At 39.6% G+C, this 19,249-nt stretch overlaps 1 protein-coding gene across 6 annotated transcripts in view; it reads left to right on the forward strand.

Annotated features, from left to right (window-relative positions):
* The window catches only part of arhgap21a (Rho GTPase activating protein 21a), a 100,397-nt gene that overhangs the window by 47,086 nt on the left and 34,062 nt on the right, over nt 1-19,249 (forward strand). For all 6 annotated transcript variants that reach the window (XM_026180094.1, XM_026180096.1, XM_026180093.1 and 3 more), the window contains 2 exons: nt 1,880-2,068; nt 5,681-5,702. In XM_026180094.1, the coding sequence (XP_026035879.1) occupies nt 1,880-2,068; nt 5,681-5,702 (211 nt within the window). The remainder of the gene's footprint in view (nt 1-1,879; nt 2,069-5,680; nt 5,703-19,249) is intronic.

Here is a 19,249-nt window from a genome sequence, read left to right on the forward strand (position 1 = left end):
TTTTTTTCCACATAATGCTCTTGAAAAATGTATTGGCTCACAAACCGATCACATTTCATCAACATGCAACCCTAGATCTATAAGCCCAGATATGAACAACCACACAGCCTTTCTGCACATACAGTTTTAATTTTCATCTTCAGAAAATGAGCATGGTGTGCAGTCAGTGACGCACTGTGTTATCATCTCGGCTACACTTTCTTTTTTCCCCCCCTTATACAACGATTAAAGTGAGAGTTTTGCAGCTCATGTGCCACATGTGTTGTGTTACGTAGGCATAACTGTAATGTTACGCAACATGAGAGCTGCCAGCATTTAAAAAGGTTGTTTTGGGGTTTTTTTTTAATCTTGTGCTAGTCACAGTTGGTATGTAGAAGATAAGTCTGTCATCACGCAAGTATGTCAAATAGCCCTGCAAAGCCCCGAATGTGCAATAACTGAAGCCATATGTACTGTATGGCTGTGTGGAGGTTGAGGAAGCAGAAAAAGGCTTAAATGACAGTCCTGATTATTTTGACAGATACTGTGATCTCTGACATTAACCACAACCCAAGAACAAAATCTTTTTACTGTTTTTAGTCAGAATTTCAACTGTTTTAAACAAAAACATGTGCCCGAAATGAGGTCTTAATCAACAGCTTTCACAGAGTTTGATGAATTTCTCACCATTTTGGCAGATCGTATTGATAATTTTATATTTGAGACATTTTGAGCTGGAGTGCAAAATGTCAGTGAAGTCAAAGTTTAGAAAAGTCCATAAAACAAAACCAAAATAATCCCCTTACGAGCTTCAGGTGCTTTGGTGGAAGTAATCATAAAAATATGTAGCTGTTTGACTTCCCACAGATGTTATATTACAGATTTACTGAATGTTAATCATCCACTGCGATGGTGTTAATCTTCCAAAGTGTTTGTGATGAGAGGAACAAAGAAAGATATTCAACAGCTCTTTTTTCAGGTGGCAGTTATTTATGAAGTATTACTTAACATGAAAACACACTGAACTAACAGTGAACCCTCTTGTTGACTCTATCTTCCTGTTTCTGAAACCACAAAATGACCCGGTGTTATTCAGCTGGAACAACCTGCTCCTCTGTGATACCTGTGAAGAATCGCCAACAAGGGATTTCTCGTGTTTTTACATCAAGTTGATGAATAAGATCTGTGCATAGCCATGGGCAGTTTTTTTTAAAAGTAAAAACACACTTCTCTTTGTTTGACCAAAAACCACTTTGCTTTACACAATTATCAGGGGTGTTGTTAGCGGAGTGAGTGCTCTTTTATGTGGCTCTTAGTTTGTTCTGACTCTGAAATAGCAGATTTCATATCTGATAATGCAGAACAACATCTGCAGCAGGGATTTCCACTCATTTTTAGGGGTGAGGTTATGATCAATTATGCAATTTTTTTTGTTTAGTTTTCATGTTAAAAACAAATTCTCAGTCAAGCTATACTTACAATCTTAGACATTTAACGGGAACCTATTATCCTAATTCGTGCCTGTTTTTATTTTTGCACTCTACTAGTCTAGTTTTCTATTAGTGGTGCATCCCCTCAGCTCATTAACTGTTTGAAATAAGCTGTTTTAGTTCCTCTTCCTTTAAGCCACCTTTGTAGTGATTGGCTGGAATAAGTAAACAGCTCATTAACGACCTCGGAAAAAAGCGAAACCAGTGGTGCTGACGTCAGCTACCGAGCAAATTCTTATTTTAAGAAGAAAGTGAAACCATATCATTAACCTAACACTAGAAAATTAGTTTGTAAAACGTCAAGCTAATGTTTTAAAGACCTCCTTTCTAGTATTTATGTCCGGCTTCCACCTGCACTTTCTGTTCTGAAGATAAACACTCAAGTTCCTGTTTGTTTTTCCTCTTTTCAGGCCAAGCAGAAGGATGGGCGGGATCAGAGCGAGGCGTCAGCCGCCGCTTCTCCCGGAGTGGACGACGAGCCTTTTTCCTGGCCGGGGCCCAAGACGCTTCGCCTGCGCCGGACATCCCAGGGCTTCGGCTTCACACTGCGACACTTTATCGTCTACCCGCCTGAGTCTGCCGTCCACAACTCACTAAAGGTCAATGAATATCTCTGACCTCTCTGGTGACATTAATATATTAAAAAAAAAACTCCCAATACAACCAACCGAAGAAGGATCTCACTTAATTTAAAATAAAGATGCCTCCATAAAAGGTTATTGGTTGATCAAACTTGGGGATCTGATATCAGGCCTTTGGTATTTTTGAGGCATGTTAAACTTGGTTTCATATATAAACATTCAGGAGATCTTTTAGACTTTGTTTTAGCTTCTGTTATACTGCATCCACATTTTATTGGACAATATTGATATTAAAGACATTTTTAAAGTTTTATACTTGGAGGAACTTCAACTTCAGTGTTTTCATCCTTTTATTAGTCTTTTTTTTATCTTTCTTTTACGTTAAATAGCTTTATGGTAGCCACACTGATTAGTGATCATCAAATTTGCGTGAGACTAGAAAAATACATAATCCCAGTTCTTTTAACTGCCAAGAAAAAGCAGCTGGGTTTGTTTTAACACAGTCATATATGCAAATGATAGCACATTCTCTTTAAATTCAAAAGTTTTACATATTAGTAGATAAGAAAAAAATATGCGATTCCCAGCAAATCTTAAATTTATGGTATTACAACATCAGAAGAACAACACTACAGGATGTATCACACCCTGCCAAGCCAAAATGCAGTTTTATGTGGAAGGTGCAATAAGTAGCTGCCAGGAGTATTCAGGTGTGTAAACACAGTGCTGAGAGAGAAAGACATCTTAAAAACTAATTTTAAAGAATAAACCTTTGCTGCTCACCAACCTGGGAAGGCTTATGAGGCCATTTCCATACAATTTGAAGTCCATCATTCTATAGAGAGAAACCTACAGATGTAGGATAGAAATTCAACATTTAATACAGTTAGCAAATTTTCCCAAGATTGGACGTCCCGACATATTCACCCCAATGCTCAGAGAAACTACAAAAAACCCTAAAGCTGCATGTCAGACTCTGTAGGGCTCACTTTGGACAGCACACTGAACAAGTATGGATTGTTTGGAAGTGGCCAGAAGAAAACCTCTTCTCTCTAAAGAGAACATGGCACAGCTTAGGTTTGCAAATTTGCTTCTGAGGAGACCACAAGACCTCTTGAACAATGTGGAGACAGAGCTCCGCGTTTGGGGAAAACCAACGACAACATATTAACACAAATGCCCCATACCAACTGTCAAGCACAGAGGTGGAGAGGTGATGATTTAAGCTTGTTTTGCAGCCACAGGACCTGGATACTATTAAAAACTCCATGAAGCCCAACTCAGGTCATATTAAAAGATTCTCCCAAGTCTTTTTTTAACTGGCACAGATAAAAAATGTCATATTTTCCCTCCAAAACGTCTGCTCTGGCCTTCTCCAAAATATAGATTAAGGGTTAAAGTTAGAGGTGCCAAATACGATGACTTAAACCTCAGAGGGCTAATCTTGTTCTTTTTTAAAAAATAATCAAATTAATAAAAATGTAACATTTTTGTTATTCTCCTGAAAGTTGTTGATTATTTTCTTTATCCAAGCCATAAAAGTGTTCCAACTGTGTTAAGAGGAAAAGATTTATTGGATTTATAAATGTAACGACAGTGTCTAAAATAAAAATGTGAAAAACAGTGTCCAGAAATGGCATGCTAAAAATAAAGCACATATCTTTCATACAAACTTTTGCCACTTTTAAAGTGTGGACAAAAGTCAAAGAGCTGCTTGGAATTAGTTTGCAGTTCGGCATCTGCTTTTGTAAGAGCGTTATGGAAAACTGGAAGCTCCGCCATCACAGACACCAACCTCACTGTGTTTTAGTTAAACTCTAATGTTAATATTCCTGTGTAGTGTTAGTTATGTTCAACAGCACGGGTTTTAGCCATGCCTCACTTCTTTGATCCCACCTAGGAACTCTGCCAGCCATCCTCTAGATAACATCAGGACCAATCTGCCCTTTGGTATTAATCCAGTCGTTGCAGTGCTTCCGGCTCTGAATGGGCACAGACTAACATGGGGTAAAGGGCTCTGGCTGCACACATAGGTCTCCTTTAATGGGAAAATGTGCCGATGTTTTGAGTCAGTTCACTCAAAGCTTATCATAGCATGCCTCTTATTAGTTTTTGTAAGTGATAATTCTGGATAAGTTGCGTTTACTTTCCTCTGAAGTCTATTTTGACAACCTCTTGTTTTTGCACAGAAGGATTTCCTACAAAGTCAGCATAGCATGTTCTGTTTATAGCTTTTGGCTTCGGTTCTGCATGTTGAAAGAGAAACTGTGGCACGACAGTTAGGATTTTCAGACTTTTATGAAACCAGAGAGATAGATAGATTCTCCCAGAGGTCTTCTTGGGTATCACAGTGTTGTTTCGGGCACTTTCAAGTCCAGTCTGGGTCTACTTGTTTTTTCTGTGATCTTGCTGTAACATTTTCAATATGGAGCTGGCATTAGAAAGAAAACTCGAGGCACTAATGTCGTCTCCCACACTTGGCAATTAGCACTTTTCTCTCTGTTCTTTTAGTTATGTTGGTGTAAAGAATTACAAGCTGTTTTGCAAGATTTCTCTTCCTTTTAGCTCAGTGAAAAAGCATTCAGAATGAAACATTACATTTGACCATAACGAGCTCTTCTATTACATAACCTTAGCCGACAAGAGGACAGTTAAAAAGGAGCTCATGCCTGTACATCCATCACTTCTTCTCATTGTAATTACTTTTAGAGTCTTGGATTCGAGTTCTTGACTAATCGCAATGTGAGGATATTGGAGTTAGTTTGAAGAGGGTCAGGCCGTCTTAAGCAAAGCCTTGGGAGAGCAGGGTGACTTAGAGGGTACATGCAGAACATGTGTGTCACAGAGCGGAGGTGGATTAAAGCAGAAGTGTGTGGGCTCTGAAGGAAATAACAGTTTTATGTGTTAAATAAGTGGAAAAACACAAGCATGGCTATGAAATGTGTTTCCTTTAGTCTAAACTGTTTAAGAGATTGTTGTTGTAATCTTCACTTTCATTGGCAATCACTGTAGTCCCTCACCTAAAACTTCAGAAAAGGAAATGCTTCGACCGTGCACACAGCGTAAGACGTACCTGCACGCTTACTTTGGTTTCTCAGCTCTTGAGTCTATCATAGTAAGATTTGCCAGCGTTTTTGTGCTTCACAAGTAGTTCATTTTTGTTACTTTCATTTTTGGAAACGTTTGTGAGTAAACATGGGGTGTGGTGATACGTTGAAGTTTTCCGAGCACCTGCTATAAGTCCAACAACCACAGTTTGATGCTACACTTGTGTTCCCCACAACCCACATGATGTCTGTGTACACATTTCCATTTTAGCATCACAGAACAAAAACAAAAAGGCACCATCGTATGGTGGTATTCAGCTCTGTGCTTCATTACACAAAACTGTATTTATAAGCTGAATTCTCACGAAAGCATATTAGCATATTAGATATAGGCTAATATTTAGCATAGGATGGGTATTGATGATTGACATGAGAAATGATCTGCATTTGTGTTTACAGAGTCTTTCTTGGCTTCTCCGAATGAAATGCAGTGGAGATATATGCCAATATAAAAGAATATTAAGAAATAATCAACAGGGGAAAATGCTGATGCTTATTTTCTCTTTTTTCTTTCCTCTACCAGGATGAAGAAAATGGCAGCAGAGGTAAGTCAGAGAGTATATTATCAAATTCTGCATGCATTAGATGTGCACTGTGAGCTGGACCTCAGGTGTTGCATGAGGGAGATGCACACAAACCATTTCCTTGCAGCTCTCCATCACAAGCCCCCTTGAATGATTATCTAATTAGGATTGACAGTCCATTACTCTAATGTGTTCTTGCTTTGCGTGGATAGAATTAATGCATTTTCAAGTCTTTGTTAGAGCATCACATTAACACTAGGAGTTGAATCTCATTGAGTGCCTTATAAAAGCACAGTTTTCACCCAGGAGTGGTTGTAAAACATTTAGAAAAACAACACGTTAAAGGCGAAGGTGTCTTTCCTGCACGCTGTGTGGCAGTAGGGTGGCTTTGTGCTGCACTTTTGCATTTCAAGCCCTCACTCTTTAGAGGGGCAGTCAGAGCTGCATGTGCCGTTGGCTTGGCAAGGCCTCAGCATTCCTTGGAGCATCCGGCTTGTCATTCCAGTCCCTCAGTATGCTGCTCACGTCTGCAGCCCAGCATGAATGCAGGAGGGTCGCTCTGCTGCTCTTCATCAAAAGCCTTCCTAAGCAGGCCTTGTCTGTATATAGAAACACAATGCTTGTTTACATGGACTCCTATTGTTACACACAGACAGGACAGCTACAGCGCACTCTTAAAGAAATAATCCAAAGCATTTTTATTGCTGCACATATCTGTGTTTTTCTAAGACATCAGTTTATTTAGTCTTCTGTATTTACTCATCTAAGATTTCCTTTTAAAAACAAAGTTGTGTATTTTTAAACTGAAGTAAACATGGAAATTTGAGAAGATAACCACAATTAGATGTTTGTTTAGCTTGCAGTGACCCTAAAGCCTTGCCAGACGTGTTTCAGTAAACCATTAAGGCATGAGCGGAAAGAGAAAGTGAAAAATCCAGGGTTAGGCTTTTTATAAATATGACTCTTAAATGCCTCTCAGTGGGAAATTGTGAGATTCCTGCAAGCGACCTTCATCATCTCTCTTTGCTCGTGGTGTCACATTCCTCATGCTACCCCCTCCCTACCCAGTTTAACCACTACATGCTTATCCATCCTCATTTAAAGCAGGCCTCCAAGTATTTAACACGCACGTGGGGTCTTCGCTTTGGCAAAAGGAAACCCCTTAGGGAGTAAGTGTCTGCACATTCTTTGCATGGCAGTATTATAGTTTATGAACTTTAATTTCTTTGTGTGAATTTAGCTCAAGTGCATTAGAGCAATTCCTGTTAAAACTCACTAGATGAAGAATAATGATTCTGGTCTTGAGAGCCTCTCTCCTGCGGAGCAGGAAGCCTCTTAGCTCCTCATACTAAATTCCTTTTTGTGTCTCAGAGGGCAGTGTTGATGATGCTGAAGGGTCCTAGATGTATGATATCAGGGACATCAGGGACCTCCCTGTGAGGCCTCTACAATAAGCACATAATGACTTATAAAATATTGATGTTGTGGGTTCTTAGACTGTAGTTACATACTTAAAGGCAATTTCTTCTTCTTATTATTATTACTATTATTACCAGTTGTAGGAATAGTAGTAGAAATTGCCTATTATGTGTTTCTATCCGAGGTCTGACATTGATTTGATGAACAGCAATCATTGTAATGCACCAATCTGAAAGTGTTTTTTGAAGCTGCCGCATGCTTGTGTTTGTTTGTGGATTTGATTTCTTGTTGACGTGTTTAAACACTTCTCGCTATCGTGACAGACAGAGCAGCCTTTGATGGTCCTGTTTTAGAGCCAGTAAGAAGCTGAATAAGATGAAAGAAGCAAAGGTAAAACGCTTTTAAGCTGACTGAGAAATTGCTTCTCGACATGGAGCTAGATATTTGAATGATAAAAGCTGACTGTGTTCAAATGGTGGAGGAGACCGGCAGTTAATTATAGGGTTGGTTATGTGTGTCACCAGATAATCTATGTTGAGGCAAGACGCTGAACACTATACTGGTGTGGACAACAGGACTCAAATTTATTGTAACGACTTCCTCTCAAATGCAGAGTTGTTGGGACTGTTTGTATCAGAAGCTTGTTTAAATTTTACACGTGGGTGGAAAAAAAAAGTCATTTAGCAAAAACTAGGCTTTAAAAATTATGTTAAATTCTAACTTTAGTTAGTTTCGTAATAAGCTGTAATGTTGAACGTCTACACTAGTCTAGTTTTTTTGCTAATAACAGTCTCCCCATCAGGATGTCTGTGGAGTCTCAAAATGTAAGGTCTTATTAGTCTACAATTGAATATTACTGTTTGGATAAAAAAATATTTAAAATGCCACAGACTTTGCTATGACGCTAAATACTGTACTGATAAATTTGATTTCTTGCATTTCTCAGTCTTTGTAAAGAACTGGTCTGGTAAACCATCTCCAATTGAGTTTTATAATGAACAGTTAGCCCCCAGTTAGTCTCTTGTCCCACAGATGTACTCCATCTGCAACTAAATGTCCTTTTACGTCCCAGTCACATAGGCCTAGAAACTGGTTAATGCAGTGGTTCCCAACCTTTTGGAGCCACGGCACATATTTCACATTAGAAAAATTACCAAACAAAAATGTCACAAAAAGCATATTGATAATTTTACCCACGCACCAGACAGCGGTACCTTTTTGAGCTTTTTTCTGACCACTACTCATGCTAGGGCCTTCATCTGGGTGGGAATTTTCTCCAGGGCCCAGGCCAGATTGACTACTTTTTCATTTCAAATATTTATCTGTTGCTATTATGCGCTGTGTCATCTCATAAAAGCATGACTATTATGTAATTTCTTCTTCCTCTTCTTCTGTGTTACTGGCAGTTGACAACCCATTTAATTAGAGCAGGTAGTTGTACTGCCCTCTAGTGGAAGGCAATATAATTGTTTTGCCCATTACTCTCGCCAATCGCTTAGAATACGAATCAGGTGGAACCAGATACTCTTCCATGGCACACTTGATCATTTCTCGCAGCACTCACAGCAATGTTTTCAACAGGGTCCAGGAAGCATCCAGATTATACATTTTTCCCTAGCGACCAGGTTGTCACCAACCAGTCTGTAGGCTTGTGGGATTAAAACTGCTCTTATAAAAATAACAAACGATCTTCTTATGGCAGCTGATTCTGGTCTCCTCTCCATCCTTATTCTCCTTGAGTGCAGCCTTTGACACCATATCTCATCCCATTCTTCTTAGCAGATTAGCTTCTCTTGGTCTCTCTCATACTCCATTAGCCTGGTTTAAATCATACCTGTCTGACCGCACTCAGTTCATTCAATTAAAACCCTTCACTTCTCAGCCTTCTCCTTTATCTACTGGGGTGCCCCAGGGATCTGTCCTCGGGCCCCTCCTTTTCATGATTTACCTTCTTCCACTTGGACACATTTTTTGTAAATATAACATTCAGTTCCACTGCTATGCCGATGACACCCAGCTTTACCTCTCTACCAAACCCGATTCTACTCTTCCTCCACCCTCCCTCACCCTCTGCTTAGCTGAACTCAATTCCTGGTTCTCCTCCAACTTCCTTAAACTCAACAGCAATAAATCAGAACTTCTCCTGGTCGGCACTAAACGATTGCTATCCAGAATTAACGATTTCTCTCTCACTATCAATAATTCGTTGGTCCCTATCTCTCCCTCTGTGAAAAGCTTGGGTGCAGTGTTGGTCAAGTTACTTGAAAAAAGTAATCAGTAACTAATTACTGATTACTTCCCCAAAAAAGTAATCCTGTTACTTTACTGATTACTTATTTTCAAAAGTAATTAATTACTTAGTTACTTAGTTACTTTTTAAAAACACGATTTACAACCTGAATAGGTGATAAAGCGATAGATCTTTCAGCCCAATTCTACTTTTTCTGCACAATCCATCATACAAAATGTAATCAAATGGAAAAGTATCTTTTTTTAAAAACTTGTTTTATCAGTTTTAATCTTTTAACTTTATGCATCAAGCAAAAATGTAATTATATGCAACATTCTCTGACTTGAATAAATTAGTTTAACATTTAAACCTATTTTCTGCACATTCCAGCACATAAAATAAAATATTTTTTGTGTTTACATTCAGTCTTTCAAATAGATGCAAGTAAAACACAGCAGAAAATAAATAAAGTCAAAGACTCAGCGGTCCTTTTGCTCTATTTTCACCTGTAAAGCAGGACTGGGGTAGGCGGAGGTTTACCCTGGTGCAGGTGTGCTGCGGTCAGTTGAAGAATCCGCGAGTTTCTCTGTGAATTTCCCATTACGTGGTAGCGCACTCGGTGCTTGTTTAGGGGTTTTTTTTCCCTGTAAAAAGAAGTTTTCTTCCCACGCACAATGGACACTAATGTTTTTGTCACTTTTTATGGAATCAAACTCAAAGTAAGGTCAGTACTTCCACGCTTTAAACGCTGCACGCTCATGCTCTCTCCCACAATCGATATATGATCCATTGTTGATCTGCACACAGCTGTTGTCACTAACGGCGCACTCGCTTACCTCACTGTCGTGAGACATTCTCGCAAAAAAATCACGGTTTTAGTAACGCAGTAATGCAGCGTTCCTACGGGAAAGTAACGGTAATCTAATTACCGTTTTTGCAATAGTAATCCCTTACTTTACTCGTTACTTGAAAAAAGTAATCAGATTACAGTAACGCGTTACAAGTAACGCGTTACTGCCCATCTCTGCTTGGGTGTCATTCTCGATAGCACATTATTTTTTAATTCACATATCAATAATGTCACACGTGCAGCATATTTTCAACTCCGTAAAATCAATCGCCTCCGCCCTTTCCTCACTCCTCATGCCACTGCCATTCTCGTCCATAATCTTGTTATGTCTCGAATTGATTACCGTAACTCACTATTATTTGGCCTTACACAAAAATCCATTAACAAGCTCCAACGTGTCCAGAACTCTGCCGCCCGTATTATTACTAGAACTTCCTCTACCCACCACATCTCCCCAATCCTGAAGCAGCTACACTGGCTCCCGGTTAAATTTCGCATCCATTTTAAAAGAATCCTTTATACATTTAAGGCTATTCATTCTCTCTCTCCACCATACCTCTCTGATTTAGTACAGATGAACTTCCCATCCCGGTGCCTCAGATCTTCATCTTCTCTTTCTCTCCTTCCGCTCGTCTGATTACAATGGGGGGCGGGGCTTTTAGTTGCTCTGCCCCTCGACTTTGGAATTCCTTACCCCCTGACCTCAGAAATATTAGTTCATTCCCTCTTTTTAAGTCCACCCTCAAAACTCATCTGTTTAAAATTGCTTATGTTTAAACCTCTGTATGCTCCTAACTTGTATCTGTTATTCTTATTATTGTGTATATTTCCAGTTTTTGTGTTTTTATTTGTTGTACAGTGTCCTTGGGTGCTTTCAAAGGCGCGATTTTTAAATAAAATGTATTATTATTGTTATTATTATTGAGGCCTTATGCTCTGTAACCTCAGTTAGCAGCTCGATTATATCAATGTTGTATTTGGGACCTGGTAAACGACTGACGCCACATTCCAGATATCTCGGAACTTGGATGCCGGAACTTGGTAGTGACATCACACCTGAGTTTATTTTAAAAGCAACCCTTTAAAATAAAGTAGAGGGCATTGTCCACTGTTTAAGTCAGTCGTGGATGGCTTGGCTTTCTTTGACAAAAAGAAATAAATAAAATGCTGAAATGAGTCACTAAATGACATCTATATATTTTAGCTTTTGATCCTACAAAATATTACACAGTCTTTTCCAGAAGGAGATGTTTCCTCAATTTCCTAATAATCTGTTATTTGCTGTATGTCATAAAATAGCATGCGGCAGAGAACTAAGAAGGATGAGTGCAATAAAAGACTTTGGCATGTGTTTGTGCTTCTAAACATTCGGCTTTGGAATTATTACTCACTGATGTGTTCAAATTGTGGATGTTGCTATGTGACAACCACTGATCACTATCATAGCAAACGACATACGCTCAAAAACACTCATAGCATCATCGAAAAACCATGTGAAACCCAGACAGATAATCCGTCCCATGTGCTTGGTTGTTTTAATGTTTCGAGAAAAAAAAAAAAAGATAGAATGAAAAAAAGTTGCATTCAGCTCGAGTCAGGTCTGCGAGGTTCACTGCGGCCTCCCCATCGCGCTGCACTGGAGTTTATTTGCTTGATTCCGGGCCAGGGCGTGTGATGAGTCTATTGGTGTTTAGTGGAGGAGGGAGGGGGGGAGCTGACCGCATGTCGACTAGCTGGGTGTTGCCGCTGGAAACACTTCAAACTTCTAGAAAGCAGAAACATACGCTGATGTAGATTTAGAGATACGTAAACCCTGACGTACAGAGACATAAAAACAACATGGATATTCCTTACTGTGCCTGTCTCAAATGTGGATGTGTTTATTTCCCTTCACAGCGGTTGTGTACATACCAAGCGGCTGTTATCCCAAATCGTCCTCTCTATCTCACTTCCTCTCTTCTTCCCTCCCTCTTCTGCCTGTCTCTCCCTTTCCTGTATGTCTTTTCTCTTCAGTTGTGTGTTTTAGCGAGCTGTTGAAGGGTGAAATCTGAATGAGGCGTAGTGTGCAATGCTTATGAAACTACACAGCGAGAGAAGCAACACAAAAATTTCTCCATCTGTTCAAATATTTGTTTTTCATTCAATGTGAAACTCTTTTCTCTGCAGCTTTATTTTCTCTGCAGCTTTATTTTAAAAGTCAAATTTCAGATTGTTCCCATAAATTCTGCAGAGGGAATGTAATGCAGCACAAGCAAACAGAATTCCCCTGTATTCTCCAGTGGGCTTTTTGATGCCCCACCTTTTTTAACAAAGCTACATCCAAAGTTTAATCTTTTCTCCCCCTTTTTGCTTCTCATACTGCCTTTCTTTTGATTGCTCTTTCCCTTTCTCCCCCTCTGTCTTTCCCTTTCTTTCTCTGTTTTCTCAATTCCCATAGTGACTTCTTTCCTCTGCAACTCTAGTTTCTTACAAATAGTTTTCCTGTCATGTCCTTCTTTCACCCCATTGAGCTCTCAATCAGTGTTTTTCTGCACCGACTCCACAGGCATGTATGAGTAATGGTAAATCTAACATATTATCGGTATTATTTAGCTCATACACCCACTCAAACTGAAAATGTGACATTAATTATCAGGATGATTCTTAATTGTCGAACATGAATGGTTGCCTGTCTGTGTGTGTTAGCCCTGTGACAGGCTGGTGAGCTGTCCAGGGTGTACCTCACCTCTTGCACCGGGTTAGGGCTCCAGCCCCTCACAACCCTGAACTGGATAACCAGAAGAGATTGGATCGATGGTTGAACATATTAGATATTTTGAGTATAAAAGCTGGGAAATCTAATAGGAAAAAAGGTTCTAAAAACAAGATTTTCTTGTAATTTGCCTTTTTGTCTCAAGAATTTGTTTTTACCTTTCAGAAATGTTTCTATTTTTTTAATACAAATTTAAATGTAAGTCTTTATTCTTAAAAATGTTGTTTGTTGGCCAGCCACAAATTTATTTTTTATCCATCATAATATGTTATTGAAGACTCCCATGGAGAGCCTCTGTAAACTGAAATGCAAAGCTTTGTAATTGTATCTAGCTAGTTCACAGTGCTAATGCAATAACCATTAGTCTGCCTGTGTGGACTTATGCTGTTTGGTTGTTTTCTTAGCTGTGAAAATACATGTACTGAAGTATCACCCCACCCCCAACGCCAACTCCCCCAACTGATTTATCAGGTCCAGGTCCAATATAAACAGCCTGGTTTCACTTGTGATGATAGAGCAATGCAGACCCACCAGTGCTCAATTATAAATGCAAACAACGAACATCACTTACTGCATTATGTCAGCTCTGCAACGATTCAACATACTACTGTAAATAGATCTTTTGCTGTGACTGTCTAGCTTTCTGTTGCAACAGAGAACACACAGAGCAATTGGTCTACAGGCTAATCACTTCTACCTGGCAAACATCACTTTTCCTGAAACAACAATTGTCGGTTGCAGATATAGTGAGTGAGGGAAGTTATAAATGTTCTTGTTTGACTGGTTCTAAAGTCAGTATTTTGTAAAAACAACTCTTAAATATGCACTTGATGGCTGCTTAAGCCTATTTAGGACTTCTGGGTGAAGCTATGTAAAGCCTGCTACATTGCGTACGCACGTGGCTAAGGTCCTTGCTTGTGGGAGACCCTTAGCTTTGCGCGCGGTATGTCGGGCATTCCTCTGCAACTTTGCCATTGCAACTTAAGTTGCCAATGAGGTTTGGCTCATCAGGTTGATCTTCTCTCTTTCAGTCAGCTTGAAAAGTGGCAGCAGAAGGAGAGCTAGCCGGAAATGCACCAGTGCAACTAGACTGGCCAATCACAGTTGTTGTAGGCTGAAGTGACATGAGATTATGCTACATTCACAATAGGTTATGGCATAAGTTGTGATGTAGGAAAGATTAGATTTAATGCAAAAATATAAATCCCCCCATTACTTACATCGTTGTGCGTAAAAAGTGATGCAAACATTAAACAACCCAGTCAAAATCATCTGACCAGATGGCTCTGAGTCAAATGAAAAAAAAAATCCACAGAAAAGGGAAATACAAAAACAAAACAAACCCCCTTAAAAACATCAGTACATTGGTTGCCTCACAAACAGAATTAAATAAGATACTTTAAAAGCTGAATTTTACAAACTACTAACTATTTCACACTGGTAACTACAGCCAAACTCACCTCAAGAGGTAATAAAGTATATGAAAATGTCACATTTCAACCCACATGACAAGTAAATCAGTAGTTTTGATGTCACGGTGCTCCATGAGTAACACCTGCCCTTTGTACAAAATGTGCACGGTGTGATCAGTTTGCTTGGCATGTGTTTGAAAGGAGCACGACACTGAGCAGGAATTTCAAAGCTGAAGCTGTTTTGAAATTCATTCTAAGTGGATGAATTTCAAAACAGCTTCAGTTATTATAAAGCTGTGATGGTAAGATAAAATTAACTACACCTAAATGGACAAAAAGTATTATTAAACTGAATGACTCAAGCATAGATTACACCGTAATCCACCTACAAAATTGCACGTTCATGTAAAAAGAACAATTAACAGCCAACGCGAATAGCACATTTCTTGGGCTTTGCCACTCCTTCGATATTTGATTTGGTATTTTGGTTACGAAAAGGCAACGAAAGCAATAATTCACAGTACAGACCCATGAATGCAGCTTCAACATGTGTGAAGTAATTAGAAGCTCGACAGGCCTGGTTACTGTTGTTGAGTTGCAAGTGGAAAATCAGTGTTAAGGGGACAGGTTTAGCTCATTTTCCAAGAGACCCGAGACAACATTTTAGACTAAAATTACCCCATGTGCCTCCAGATGTTTGTCACTTGTTCCCTCACTTGAACTTGAACTCCCCTGGTGGATAGTTTGGCTTGTTTCACAGAAAGAAAACAAAATACTGATTTTTTTCTTTTTGCTGTGCATGTCAGTGTAATGTCAATACATATCCGCTTTCCCCTCAGTGGATTGTGGTATGTGTGATTCTTAGAAAAAAAGTGATGGAAAGTACTCCACCACCTTCCTGCCCTGGTGAGAAAAAACACCAGACATGTTTGTGTGTAAATCTGATGTGATGAGTGGACATATGCACACAGTACTGTTAGGCATGTGTTTCTACCTCGGCGTGTGTCCCAGGTTAGGAATGCTGGAGTCCTGGAAGTAACTTATATTCTAATGATCCCGGAACTGCAGGAATCCAGCCCTGCTGGGTGTTACACATACATATTAGGTTACATTTCTTACTACATATTGTGTTGATGATATCATTACTTGGATTGTGAATAATAGTAGCATTGTATGTGGTGGCCAAATTTACCAGGAATTTGTATTTGAGGTATTTTAGAATCTGTTTGATGAAAACATGGTACTTCAGGGCGCATAAATGCTGTTTTTCTTGCTCAACCAATAGCATGTGGTCAGTCTTCATTATTCATATGTTGAAGAGGTGCAGTTTCTTTATTACAAATTAGATTTCCAGTGAAATGAACAGAAGAGAATGTTATTACTTTTATATAGTAAATACAGTAGGTCCCTTTTGAGATGTCTACATTTTAGGTTTTGATTAATATTTATGTGAAAACTTTCCGTTTTAGATTTACAGAGAGAAACTCCCTTCGCCAACTAGTGTCTTGGCAAAATTGCATAAAAGTTCAGGCGTATGGATACAAGTATAAATACTTGCAACAGCGTCAGACACTTGCATTTACATGGATTAAAGGCAGAAGTAGAAATTGATCTTGAGACATCATCATTGATGACAACAACTCTAACTCTGTGTAACTGGAATTAGAAGCTGACCAATCACAGCTTGTTTGCTCCTGACAAGCCACAACTTCAGTCAACATTCGAAACCTTAACAGTTTTCACCACTGGCCTCAAAAATACAGCAACACTCTGGCCTGTGTAGAGGTGCCACAAACACAGCTGACTCACTCCTGAGTTAACTCGAATGGTGATGACAGGGGTTTCAAGATGTATTGACATGCCCTGCTCCAGCGTGTGTTTATGTTACTGTCAGAAAGCTGTGTGGCTGTTAACAAAAACCAGTGTTTAGTGAAATAAGACTGGCCCGTCTGATGTCGGCAGCTACAAGTCGCCGCATCATTGTTGATGCAGTTTGTAAGGATGTGGGTTTGTTCAGTGTTTCAGAGAGGTCGGGGCTCGGGTACACAGGTGTTTCAGCAGAGTTTAGGCTTTCACAGTAGAGTTGTCTTTGGACTGGCTTGTGTGAACTGTGTACGTTGTTTCTTTATGGAAACTGAAGAAGGAAGGGCAGAATTACAGTATTTATTTTCATGATCTTCTGCCTTGAAGCAATTCAGTTTCTTTGAGCGCATGTTTGGCCTTAAAACAAGCTCTGCTTTTCGAGGAAGTTAGAGTTTATGGATTTATGTGCAGTGTACTTGTGCTTTGACCTTCCTGCACTATGGGGGGACTGCCTTGTGTCAGGGTCAGGCACCTCCCATTTTGATATTTCCCCAATGGAGCGGACCTGTCATAGATAACCATCTAAACTCCAGCACAGACCTTTTTATTAGTATTTGAAATGCTTACAAATGCACGAGTGACACAAGTGGTAGAGAACAGCGAGATGGACAGAGAGGCATTACGCCAGGGTTAATCCAGGGAGTGGGCAGCGGGCCCAGCCCTCTGTAGAATAACATTATCTAACCCAAAACAACGGGGGGGCGGGGAGCTGGCCCACGCAACCAGGCCCAGCTGTGCAGCCAGGGACCTGAGCCAGACACAAGCTTGTTGAAGTCAGGAAGTAGTGCTGAAGCCTTTGACTGTAAAATTCTAGATTGGAACATAAATACAAAGGAAGAAATACAGATAAATACTGCTGCATATGTGCAAGCCGTAATACAGACGTAATGAATACAAAGCATCTAGCTGGAGCTAATTTGCAGCATCCATTAAGCATTTAAATCTAGGTTCAAAAATAAAACTGATTCAAACTGAAAACAACAGAAAAAACAGACTGAACGCATGTCTATGCACGTATGTCTGCTTTCCTCTTCTCTCTGACTTTGTTTCAGTTATGGAGGAAATGAACAAAAATGCATGGTATTTGGTATTTGGAGACTATTTGAACAGTGCCAAAAGGCCTTGATAAGAAGCTGTCTCGGGTTTGAATGGATTAAGATGTGTCAACATTGCGTTTCAGTTTTACATTTGTGGAACCAAAAGTACATCTGAAAGAATTGCTTCTCTAAACAAGTCAAAATAATAATATGTTAGTAATGGATTAGTCATTTAAGGACCTTTTTTCAAGCAAATGAGCTCATCCCATTCGATGTTTTCCCTTGCCTTTACATGGATAAACAGAATACCTGAAGTCATTTTTAAAGGCATTTTGTCTAATGGCTGCTTGAGGCTGGCTCCACCACAGAGTCAACTGTAAAATTCTCATTTTTAAAGATAAAATAAACATGTTTATTGCCTGTTATAGATCTTTTGTCTATAAGTAGTATTTTTCTTTTTAGCAGGTCAACCATTTCAGTTATATAGTATCTTAAAGCGTGGCTGCTTTAGGATTCAGACTGATTTGATATCTCACTCAATTATAGTTTAATCCAACCACCTATGTAGGATTATATCTAGGATTATAGAAATTAATAGGTGATGATATGGCTTCTAATCCCATCTTTTATATACAGTCTGTGGTTTATATACTCTATATGTACTGGGCCACACATATTAAATGTTTTCAGTCCATTTGGTGCATAAAATGAAAGCAGTCTGCCTTTACAAACCTTTGTGAACCAGTGGGTAATGTTGCATCAAGTATGTTAGTGAGTGTTTTTCCCTCTTAGATATTTCACAATCAGCTGTTAGTGGTATTATTGCAATCTGGAAGTATTAAGAAACCACAGCAACTCAGCTATGAAGTGCCAGGCCAGGTAAAGTTAAAGAGCGAGGTCACCAAGTGCAAAGGCCTAGTGTGTAAAAACTGCCAATGCTCTGCTGACTCAGTAACTCCTCTGACATTACCGGCAGCACAAAACTGAACGCCAGGAGCTTCTTGGCATGGGTGTCCATAGTAGAACAGATCATGGGTAGGTGGTAGAGTGTAGGTGGCTCGGTACCTTTGACATTATAGTGTATATACCTATGCTGGCACCTTACAGGTTGCACATGCTTTCTTTGCCACAGTTTGCTTTAGTCATATGCCTTTTTACTGTGACGTAAAAGGGTGACGCAAGCTGGTTCATAAGTGTTATTTGTGAAAGATTTTCCCGCCAAAAATCACTGTGGTTATTCAGCTGTCCATCTGTGTTTCAGATGAGCTGAAATCATTTTGAGGCGGACTGATGTATTTCATTAATCCACATAATAGTTTCTGCTTTAAGACAGTTGGGAGCATTAAATCTATCCAAAGCTTTCCATATTTAATCCCGTTCATCCAGCTGCAGCGCATGGAAACTTCCACAATCCAATTTCTGCTGCAGAGCTGGAGCCTGCTGAGGTTGGCTAATAGCAGAGGGGGAACCTGCTTAGTACACACACTGAGAGGGGGGAGGGAGGGGAGAGTATTTGTTGACATCTGTAGCTACGGCATGGGTCAGTCACGTCCTTAAATGTGCCTGCAACATCACGCCCTAATGCATCAGTGCAGCTTTCATCGCTTGTTTTGGAGTGCTGAAGAGCCACAATGTCAGCATGCAAAGGTTTTGGTAACTGTTTAGTCACCGGGTAATTCAATGACATCATATCAGCATGAAGAGTGAAAAGCTGCTCTTAACAGTTTTACGCTATACCTGGGTGATGAGTCATTTTACAGCCTCTGCTGCCTTCTGCTGGATCAGAAACAACCGTGCAGCTGCTCTCAGTCAAACTCTGAAGTGCATTTAATGTTGACATCAAAGTAATAAACTGACTTTTGTATACCTAAAGCTTGCATATGAAATCTGTGACATTATAGCTTCCTGAACTAACATGGTTGAGATAATGGTATTGTCATTGTGAGGATTAAATAAACCAGAACATACAAGGGACAACATTTATCAGCAGATGCTGTTCCTTTTA

This window comes from Astatotilapia calliptera, chromosome 9 (assembly GCF_900246225.1).
Source record: "Astatotilapia calliptera chromosome 9, fAstCal1.2, whole genome shotgun sequence".
NCBI classification, from domain to species: Eukaryota; Metazoa; Chordata; class Actinopteri; order Cichliformes; family Cichlidae; genus Astatotilapia; species Astatotilapia calliptera.